The 11,300-nt window shown below is 37.1% G+C and overlaps 1 protein-coding gene across 1 annotated transcript in view; it reads left to right on the top strand.

Moving 5' to 3' along the window:
* The first annotated feature begins 829 nt into the window (after window positions 1-829).
* Window positions 830-11,300, top strand: part of LOC122814329 — a 140,653-nt gene continuing 130,182 nt past the window's right edge. Inside the window, exons 1-2 of the mRNA XM_044086916.1 lie at window positions 830-1,050; window positions 7,399-7,711. Of these exons, the coding sequence (XP_043942851.1) occupies window positions 830-1,050; window positions 7,399-7,711 (534 nt within the window). The remainder of the gene's footprint in view (window positions 1,051-7,398; window positions 7,712-11,300) is intronic.

The following is an 11,300-nucleotide window of genomic DNA, read 5'->3' as shown; positions in this document are numbered from 1 at the left end:
ACTCACATTTTGATGTCATCTGCAACAAAGAGCTACCATTCAGAGCTGTTTTTATCTGTGGCGAAGCAGTTAATTCTACAAGAATCTAGGCTATGGTGAGTACTTCAATTACCATTTGTGAACTGTATTATAGTTTACAGACAGACTGTGATCTTCCTGTGAAAAGAGTGTTTAACTCAAAAGTATTGTCATTTTATATGTGCAGTTTGTGCTGTTTAAGTATTATTCATGTGATTTTTTAAAACCTGAATTTGACCGTGTAAACACTGTCCAAAGGATTCACACAGGCCGTAAAGCCTGTGTTAAAAAGCCCCTGAAGTATTTTGTATTATGGGCTAATATGCATGTTAATGAATCACAGTTAACCACATAGAGCAGGGCACCACTTCTCTGGTATTTATCTCTATTGGTGGCTGCATTGTGAATGCAGTGGGATTGCCCCCATTCACTATCCAATGCACCATATACATTCATACAAATGCACGTGCATGCACATGCACACCCCCCATACCTGTCATTGACCTGTATGCACATTTTGGTCTCCAGAACCCTGTACTGTTAAAGTGCCATGAAGGCACTATTGCAAAGAGATATCCCTGTTGTCTAGTGTTTCCCTCATCCCTGGTCTCTGTACTAGTAAAGTGCCATTATGGTATGTAATGGGAAAATTATATCCACATTATACAGAAAAAAATGCTGGAAAAATGCATTGCTTAGTTTTGACAGCATGCATCCCAGATATGTCTTTAAAGGCATCATAAAAAGTCAATTTATTAGACTGGATAGAATCTGCAAAGAAAATTCTGAGTTTGGACTCCAAGCTGATAAGATGGAAGATTTGTTCACACAAAGGGGCTACAATAAGACACTGGTAAAAGAAATTAGAAATCAAGTAACTAGAACAACAGCTAGAACAAATGAACTAGAAACAGGAAGAGGTCATCAGTTTCGTAACAAGGGATCAATTTTAAAGTATCAAGAGAAAGTTCATTTTGTTACCACATATACTAATGACAACAGAATGATTAAAAATGTTATTGGTAATCATTGGCAAGTGTTAACAGTAGATGATAGAACGTTAAAATTAGTTGGTGAAACTCCTAGTTTCACGTACCGAAATAGTAAGAATTTAAAGAGATTACTATGTAATACACACACTAGAAAGGAAATAATAGTTATAGAGCCCAATATAAATATGGGAACATTTCCCTATAAACATTGCAATATGTGTAAACACATTACAGAAACACAAATATACACACATCCTATTCTGAATTTCTCATTTGTTCCCAGATTCTATGCATCCTGTGATACATGTAACATTATTTACTTAGCTACATGTGAATGCTGTCCTGCATTTTATATAGGACTCACAAAAATAGAATTCAAGAAAAGAATATATAATCATATATATGATATCAAAAAAAGCAATGAGGCCAATGCATTGGCAAAACATATAATTCAGTATGACAGACATCATTTTAAATTTAGGGTTTTACAAATTGTAAACAAAAGTAAAAGAGGGGGTGATTTTGTGAATACATTAGAACAGAAGGAACTACAATGGATACTAAAAATGAGAGCACATCACCCTCCAGGATTAAATCAGTATGTTCCTTTAAAACCTGTTTTGAAAAATCGCAAATAATATGGTATTCCTTATATTTTATTTCATTTTATTTTATATCTGGTCATGCACATCTACATATACACACCTTCATAATTATGTTTTTTAAAAAATATATTTATTTATTTATTAGCACGCAGCACTTTAAACTAAGTAGATTTAATAACACATAAGTGTATATCAGCTTCAATCTGACCTCAGGCAATATTAATACATATTTCATTTATCCTTTAATGAGTGATTAATTTGGCTATATACAAGTTATAAATTATATTTTTGATGATCTTTTAATGTGGGTTTAGTTATTTAATGAATGGGATATAAAATGTTATGTTTTACTATGAGAAGCTATATTTGCAAATGAAATGTATATATAACAACGGTTCTGAAGTTAGCTATTGCTTTAAAATTTGAATGCTTCAATTAACTAATGAGTTAATTATGTTAATTGAATATGATGCATAAGCTATTTAAACTAAGGTACTTGAGCAAATAATGAAATCTGATGAAGCGTATGGTAGATACGCGAAAGTGCTCATTTCTCATGTTTTTACGTTTGGAATAAAGAAGGAATTTTTAATTACACATACCGTTGGCTTATTTTGAACCTTGTGAGTATATGCTGCCATTCCGTACTGGATATACTTGTGTTTTTTACTACAACATGTATTTTCTGAGCAATAAAACATGTGAAACTCTAATGTTTGGCATTACTGACTAGCTGTAAGCTTCAATAATTTATTCACTTACACATTATGTGGCACCAAGCCAAATGTTTTCTGTATAAAGAGAAAAATAAAGAAACAAGGGTGCTATATGCAAGCTAACTTACAAGCAAAAAATAATATGCCAACATTTAAAAGTCTTTCTCCTTTGATCACTTCAGTAACCTTCCTCTTCTCTTAGTGAGGTTGAGTTGGCTACAGAATTTTCAGGGCTGGTCAACTTTCCTTTTCTGAGCCATAAATTCCTGCATTTTCTTAGGGATTCTGAAGTACTACCAAGCTGGCTAAGAGATATAACTTCTTCAGCACACCCTGGGGCTGTTTCAGGCCCCCTTCCAGTAAACCATGCCTAGAACAACTCCGGCAGGAACTGAGCACGCTATCTGGTTTCCTTCCAGTAGGCCATACCTAGAGCAACTCTAGCAGGAACTGAGCACCCTATCTGGTTCCCTTCCAGTAGGCCATACCTAGAGCAACTCCAGCAGGAAATGAGCACCCTATCTGGTTCCCTTCCAGTAGGCCATACGTAGAGCAACTCCAGCAGGAACTGAGGACTCTATCTGGTTCCCTTCCAGTAGGCCATACTTAGAGCAACTCCAGCAGGAACTGAGCACCCTATCTGGTTTCCCTTGAAGGAACAGTGATGGACTCCAGATCCTCTCCTATATTACTGTGTCCCTTACTTAGCCATAGAAAGTAAACACAGTAACCCTGCAGAGAAGTCTCATTTCTGCTGCTCTACCTAATCTCTCTGGTTTGATCATTATCTATCGCTTGTGGCTGTAGGGTGGAGAATATCATGTAAATTGGGAGCTTTGCCTGAGAACTCCTGTCCCTCAAATCCACTGCACACCAGGTCATTACCAACAAAGCTACAGTCACTGTTCCTATCCATGTGCCAAGTTCATGCTTTCCAAAGTCATTACTTATTTAAGACTGTTAGGTATTTAAACCCCAGTTCTTAAAGGTAGCAGTCTACCCCAACAAAGAGTACAGCTGACTTTTGTTTTGAAAGGCACACATACACAGACACACACACACACACACACACACACACACACACACACACACACACAGACACACACACACACACCTGTTATCGAGTACTATAGCCTCAAATCTGGAGGTTCTAATTCTTATCCCACATACTACATACTCAGTAGTGAATTGCTCAAGAGCATATTGAAGGTCATGGTCCAACGAGGTAAAAAAAAAATTCATTCACAAAATAGAAATACTATCTGTAGATCCTTAACACTGCCTCTGCACAATGATATCTTGTCCACTGAAGTTATGACTAGGATTGATAACAAGCACTCCTTGCAAAACCCAACATATATGTTAGACGAATTTGACTTAATGCCAAGAGTCTGAACACATCTCTGACTATGTTCTCGTAGAGACACCAGATAGTACACAACTTCAATCTCATACGTCCAGAAAGCCTTGATCAGCATATGCCAGGGCTTCTGCTTGTAAGCTGTTTGCTAGTCCACAATACAAACATTGCATAGATTAGCATAAATGTGAAGAGATAACCCTGGTGTCTACTGTTCCCCTCACCCCTGGTCTCCATACTTGTAAAGTGCAGTTATTACATGAAGAGATATCCCATGTGTGTGCTGCCCTCCCTACCCTCCCATCTCTATACTGGTAAAGTGTCATTATGGCACAAAGAAATATCCCTGGTGCCTAGTATTTTCTCGTCCCCTGATCCTCACATTGGTAAAATGCCATTATGGCATGAAGAGCTATCGCTAGTGTCTAGTGTGCTCCCACTTCCCCAATCCCTGTACTGGTAAAGTGCCATTATGGCATGAAGAGCTATCCCTGGTGTCTAGTGTTCTCCCCCACTGTCTGATCCCTGTACTGATAAAGTGTGATTAAGACATGAAAGTGAAGCACTATACCTGGTGTCTAGTGTTCCCGCAGCCCAACTCAGATTGCAGGTGTTCCTTGTTCACAGTGTGTGTGGGTGTGTGGTGTTTGTGTGTGTGTGTGTGTGTGTGTGTGTGTGTGTGTGTGTGTGTGTGTGTGTGTGTGTGTGTGTGTGTCTATGTATGTATGTAAGTATGATAACCTCCCCACCCTCAACTGCCAACAGACCAACAGACAGACACACACCCAGGCATTCTACAGACAGTCTATAGCACACACACACACACACACACACACACACACACACACACACACACACACACACCCACCTATCTTCTCGCTAACCGCCACCTTGTGACAACCCAGGTAGACACACATGCATGCACTCACACATGTAGCCCCTCACATACATTCATGCACACAAACTCTACCCTACTGCTAAACTCCCCAGTACTTATCTCTTCAGAGATAGATGAACATGTCCTTTTTATTGTGTTCATTACCAAGAAGTACAAGGAAGCTCTGGTAATCTGGGTTGCCTGGCATGTTGTTGTCTTTCCTGAGGCAGTTCTGGAGGTAAGAGTACATTGATAATTAGCATATGCCTCTCCCCTGAACTGCCTCAGGAAACAGTCCTACATGGTGCCACACGTCTTTGTGCAAAAGCACTGTGCAGAAATGAGTTAGGTCTTTCTGTGAATTCTAAAAAGTAACTGTGAGGTGTACACCTCATTTATACCACTCAGTAACCTTTATCAACTCCATCCTGTATATTTGCAGAAGTTTTTTTTTTTTGTGAAATTGTTAATGGACTGTATAAAATCCTTCTGCTCCTCAAGGTTATTTATGTCCATTTGAAACAAGATGGCTTTGACACTGGAGCTACACATTTGAGTTTCTTTGGTCTTTCCAAAAACCATCCACATTGTTAGACATGTAAACATGTACCTTGACCTGTGTTATTTGAACATGTGCCCTCAGCTATGATGACATGACTTCTAGATCCTGCAAAGTTCCAGCAACAAGTATTTTTACGAGTATGTATATGTTTGAACATGGTGATAATTATGACCATCATGGAACTTCTTTAACAAGTCATCCCTGAGTTATATCAGCCAAGCCACTCCTGCCATTCACAGCCCTCCAGTTATCTCTATCACTCCCAGTATGAGTGCCGAAGTCTCACACAAATATGCAGTTAGTAGTTGGCAGCCTATCATGCACCCTTCCCATGATTTCCATGAAGTTTGAATATTCTGAGGAAGTTCATACGTACAAAAAACAGTTTCACTTTCTGAACCTTGTAGTCACACTGAGGTGATCTTCTAGCAAAATCTCCAGTTCCACATTCCCCTGTTGGTGCTTGTGAGGATCCCCACGTATACTTGGGTCCTCCATCAAGGATTAGCTACAGAGAAGATGACAGAAGTTTGCAACCTAAAATGTCTGGGTCCAGAGGCCACACTTTGTGTAGAGGTAAAAAAAATGTATTTGTCTGTCAGTTTTTTATGCTCTTACTCACGCTGTTCCCAGTAGTGAGGTAACACTCTATATCCCAAGAGTTACATTCATATCTGTGGTGTAGTCTGTCCTAACCCATCCTAGTCATGTGAGCCACTCAATTTGCATAGTATCTGATCCCAGTCCTTCACCCTGACAAATAGAGCACTTGTTTGTTTTTAGCTGGCTTTAAATAAATTAAGCATAGAAGTAAGAAAAGAAATAACTTCTAACAAGCCATCTGCATTTTTTATTCTTTTGAGGCTACATGTGACCTTTACAACATTGGTTAAGAGCTCAGTGTAGAGCGCTGATACTGCTTCTACGGCTTTCTTTGGATGACTTTCTAGATTTATGTGTAGCTTTAACTTGCTCATTTCTTCCTGCATTTAACATTCATTTCAGGTTGGCTCCCAGCCCAATGCAAGGGGAAGCTTGGTGACTGCAGTAGTTTGGGGTATCTCAGCATATGCTGCCTTTATTGCTTAGTACTCTACATAAAGATGAAGACCGAGAACTGAAAAAATGACTGTTGTGATATTATTATTATTGCTGAGTGAGGTACTTATCATCATCATCATCTCATCATAAAACAAATATTTACTATCCTTTTCCTGTACCTTCAGTTCATGAGGAACATTGTGAATTCTGTCCAGGACATGGAACAGCAGACCAGCACTAGTGCCTTAGGAAAGCTGAGACAGATGGGGCACCTACGCTGGGTGCCAACTTATAGGGGTGCCGACATTTTAAAAGAAAATGTTTGGCAGATTACAAGCTATCATTGTGGGAACTGCAAGCTCTTATTTGATAGTTTGTGAATTGTTTGTCAAACTTATATTATTTTCTAAAGATACTGAAAATTTGCCTTTAAAAGTAACAACAACAGAGGTTTATGGACAATGTACAACCTGTCTAATAAGTGATTATTATAAGCTATCAGGCTTTTTTAAAGGATTGGCAAACTAAAGAGGCAAATTGCCCAGTCTGCCAAATCTCCTTGCTACAAGTCTAGTCAGCATGTTAGCCTTGCACAGTTTCGTGAGGGGGTTGGTTGTGGGAGTATGATAATACAGTGTGCAGTTGTTTTAATCGAGTTGGAGAAGACTTATTGTGTGGCCCAGCATGTACTGTGGGAGGTGCTGCAGGAATACAGAGTACTGCTACCATTGCTGTATGCTCTCCCATCCTTATATGACCGCAGAGTGAGCTGTGTCCACATTCTTCTCAATAAATAATGGGAAGAATTAATTTATGGATTTTTCTTTGCAAGGTAGGAACTTATTAATGTTTTCAGCACAGTAGACACTTGGACAAAATCACCAAAACAGTTTACCTCTGTACTCATTAGCAGTGCATATGGGTTTCATTGTCAGATGTACTATTATATAATGCTATGATTTTGATGCTGCACTCAGGTTAATTTTGTTCATGTTTGATATATCATTGATCCATTGCTTTATCATGGTCATATATTTCCTATTCCTTTAGATCTGTACTCACAGGGTTATCTATTTAGGGCTTCTGTTATTAATAAAACTTAGTAAAGATACAGTTTGCAGTGTTTCTGTCAAACAGACTGAGAATTGTGGAACACTTTTGTTTGGATTAGAATTGAAAAGATAATAGAAGCTGTTAGTGATTTTTTCTTTCTTTTTTTATTTTTAGGACATCACCTTTCTTTATTTTGAATCAAAATCACATGGAGTCTGCATTTCAGAAAATTAAAAAAGAGATGAGTTGTTCCATCCATCTTGACCTGTTTCAGGATGCTATTCAGCTTCCAAGCCAACAGCTTTTCTGCAAGCAGTGCATTGAGCAGCTTTTAGAAAGGAATGACTCTTCAGGTTCATGCCCAAATTGTAGAGCACCGATTCAGTTAACTGATCTGATCTGTTCATGGGTAATCAATAATGAGATCCCATTAATTTCACAGTGTCATAATAAGAATCATACTTCTTTCCTGAACTTGCAAGTACAGGTAAGGGTGAATCATAATTCTTATTTTTATGCCTATTCTTAAGAATTTAATGTTACAAGGTAAGCCATACAAAAAGTCTAATTAAGTATGAATTTTAAATTGTTTTACATTTTATGCATCTTACTCATTTCCTCTTGCGTAGGATTCCCGATCTAGAGAGCATTATCTTCAGCCATCTTAATACTTAAGTTTTAACATGCATTCTAATTTTTATTTGTTTTATTTTCTGTGCGTGCATAGCAGGAACTTTCACACATTTTGACTTAGGAAGCAATTGCTTATTTTCACAAATATAATTTTAACAATGAAGAGCAATCACTGGAAAAATAACTGGTCCACTCCTAATATTATGCCACTGTTAATTAAAAACTAGTAAACGAGTTAATGTGGAGCCCCAAGTATTGTTGTTCAGAGCTCTGACTTTTACAAATTAAATAAAGGGGCAAGTGTATTGCCCTACCACACTTAACTTGCCATCCATTCATCTACAACCCCTTTTTCTATTTTTGCACATGGGGTGTGGGTGTCCCTTCAACAGTGCCAGTCATCTAGAACCAAGGTTTGCATCACCAGATGTCACTCACTTAAATGGCATTCATATCATTTAAATGGCATTCATATAACTTAAATGGCATTAATATCATTTAAATGGCATTCATGTCATTTAAATGGCATTCATATCATTGACTACTACTAACATTTGCTCCTTTCTTTTTTAATTCCTTTGTATGGATTTGCAGAATGGGAAAGACCTTTGATTTAACTGGGGTGTATTAAGTAAAAGTGCTAAATCAGAATCTGTTACATCCCGCTTTAGTTTAACAACATACATTAACCAAAAAAAAAAAAATACAAAACTGCCAGCAAAGCTTTAGAACTCACTTGTCCTGCACAAAACAAATCCAGAATAAAAAGCAAAACACCAGGATTTGGAGATGGCTATAAAATCCAGTATTAAAATCTTTATTTGACACAAGCGCTTTCGTGGGTGACCCCACTTCTTCAGATGTCTAATACATTTTAAATTGGAAGTGCTTGTTCACATAAATAACTGACTTCTTGTTACAAGTTTGTATGTGCTTTGGAGAATATAAGTGGAGAATGTAAATATGTGCAGATCTGTGCTTGTGATTGTAAACTGAAATGTTATAGAAGGTTGAATTATAATGTAGATATTTTATAAATAGGTTTTCAGAAGTGTATACATATGTTTCAGACTTCTAGTTCAGTTAATGGCAAGCACCTTTTAGAATGTTGCTTTAAAATGGAAGTACTTGTTCACATTACAACAATGTATTGGTTGGTTTAAATCTTGTGTCTCAGAAGGGTGTATATTTAAACTAAGAGCTGTTTTTAAAATCTATTAGACATCTGAAGAAGTGGGGTCACCCACAAAAGTGCTTGTGTCGAATAAAGATTTTTATAATGGAATTTACAGCCATCTCCAAGTCCTGGTGTTTTGCTTAACATAAATTCATTGATCAGTCTACTTTCTGTAAATAGTATATAGGACAGTATTCATAATCACAGCATATGCCCAGCAGCAGGGTTATGACAGTAAGGAAAAGAGTGCATTTAGACTGCAGTTGCAGCACCTTCTAGATAAATATGAACTGGTGTTGATAATGGCTTACCCGAATGTGCATAATGATACAGACAGAACAGGGTATGAGGATTGCCTGGGTCCACATGGGTGGGACAACAGTAATAAACAAGGAGAGGCCATTTTAGACCTCTGTCTTACAAATGGCTTGATGATGGCTAACACATGGTTCAGCAAGAGAGACATTCACAAGATCACTTATAAGAGTAGCCAACATGCAACTCAGGTAGTCTTCCTTTCTTCTAGTAAGCAAGACCAAGCCGTACAAATCACAAACTATTAAAAACAAAAAACTAATCAAGCTGGAGCCGTAATAGACGAAAAGAATTTAATGTAAGCACTTTTGGAACAGACAATACTCTTCCTTCATCAGACAAAAAAACAATTAGTTGGGCGTAGTTTTATAATAAGGTTACGTCCCAATTTTCCAATTATTACAAAACGTATAGTACTTTAAACTTAAAAAACAATCATCTTAGCTAAAACCATGTATAGTAATAGCATTTAAAATAAACTATTCATGGAAATAGTATTAAAATAATATTAAAATAATACATTGACCAACTCAGAATTCTTTTGATTTGCCCATACAAATATAAAAATAATGCAAGTAATAAATGCTAAATATTGTGTTCTAAATGCAGTGTAAAACATAAAACATGAGAAATGGACTCCAAAACCAATGTTCCCCAATGCACATAAGAATAAATCAATATAACTAAAATGGTGTACTTCAACCCTCTAACCATAATGTTTTATATCATTTAAATGCTACCTTTTCAAAGCTAAAAGTTTAAGGAAACACTTGATGGGAATACTTTCATTAAGGCCTGGTGGCTAATATGCTGCTGTCTTGATTTGCCAAAATAATTCTTCCATTTCGAGTTAAATTTGCCAAGGGCCCCCTCTCTCATCTAGGACTATTTGTTTCAATATGGTAAACTTAAAGATATGATCTGGAAATTCATATATATATGCCTAGCTAATGCGTTAGTCATATCTTTCTTACCAATAGCGTATTGGTGTTCATAAATGCGTTGTTTAATCTTTCTTTCTGTCTTTCCTATATAGAAGGCGGTACAAAATTGGCAGCAAGCAGAATAAACTACTCCTTTAGTGTCGCAGGAAAATCTACCTTGGACCTTATAATTTTTGTCCCTGATTTTGAATTCATAGGCAGTATTTAAGTGTCTGCACTGCTGACATGCTCCACATTTTATCATGCCCTTGTTATTAACTAAAGGCTTGTTTGAGTATTCAAGCAATGCTTTTAAATTAAGCCCTCATCTGTAAATGATTTTTGGTTTGTTTCCAAGGAGCTTATTTAAATTGCTGCCTTCTGTGATGAGACCAGTTTTTGTTAAAAATTTCCCTAATTAGTGTATGGTCTAAACTGTAAGTACATAAGAAACTAGTTGTAAAACTTTGGGTTTCAGTGTTAGGGAAAAATTGGTGTTCATCTCTGACAGTTTCATCCTCAACTACGTTGTCTATAATCAGTAGAGGTGTAAAGTGTCCTAATTGTCTTTTGGTGACTACCTCAGCAGAGATGCTGAAAACTAGTGATGTAGGATACCCTCTCTTGAGAAACATGTTCTCAAGCAAATGACATTCTTCCATAAAATCAGTCTCATCAGAAATCATTCTAGCTGCCCTAACCATCTGCCCTTTAACTACTGCTCTTTTTTTGGTGGTAGGGGTGGCAGCTAGAAAAATGGAGGAATGAATTCGAGTATGTGGGTTTCCTGTATATCGTACTTTTAAACCTAAAGTTAAGAAGATCTTTATGAATACAAATGTCGAGGAAATTAATGGTGTCCCTTTGAAGGTTGAAAGTGAATTCAAGAAAGTTTGTTAGAGAAGTAATTGTAGTGATAAACTCTTGGACTAACTCACAAGAGCCTTGCCATAATAAAAACTTGACGTCTTGGTAATGAGTGTACCAAGCAACTTTTTTTCTGGAACATTGGGTTCTTAAAAAGCAGT

This window comes from Protopterus annectens, chromosome 10.part0 (assembly GCF_019279795.1).
Source record: "Protopterus annectens isolate FY-2018-M chromosome 10.part0, PAN1.0, whole genome shotgun sequence".
Classification (NCBI taxonomy): domain Eukaryota; kingdom Metazoa; phylum Chordata; order Ceratodontiformes; family Protopteridae; genus Protopterus; species Protopterus annectens.
Note: the sequence above shows the minus strand (reverse complement) of the source record. Positions and strands in the feature narration are given on the sequence as shown.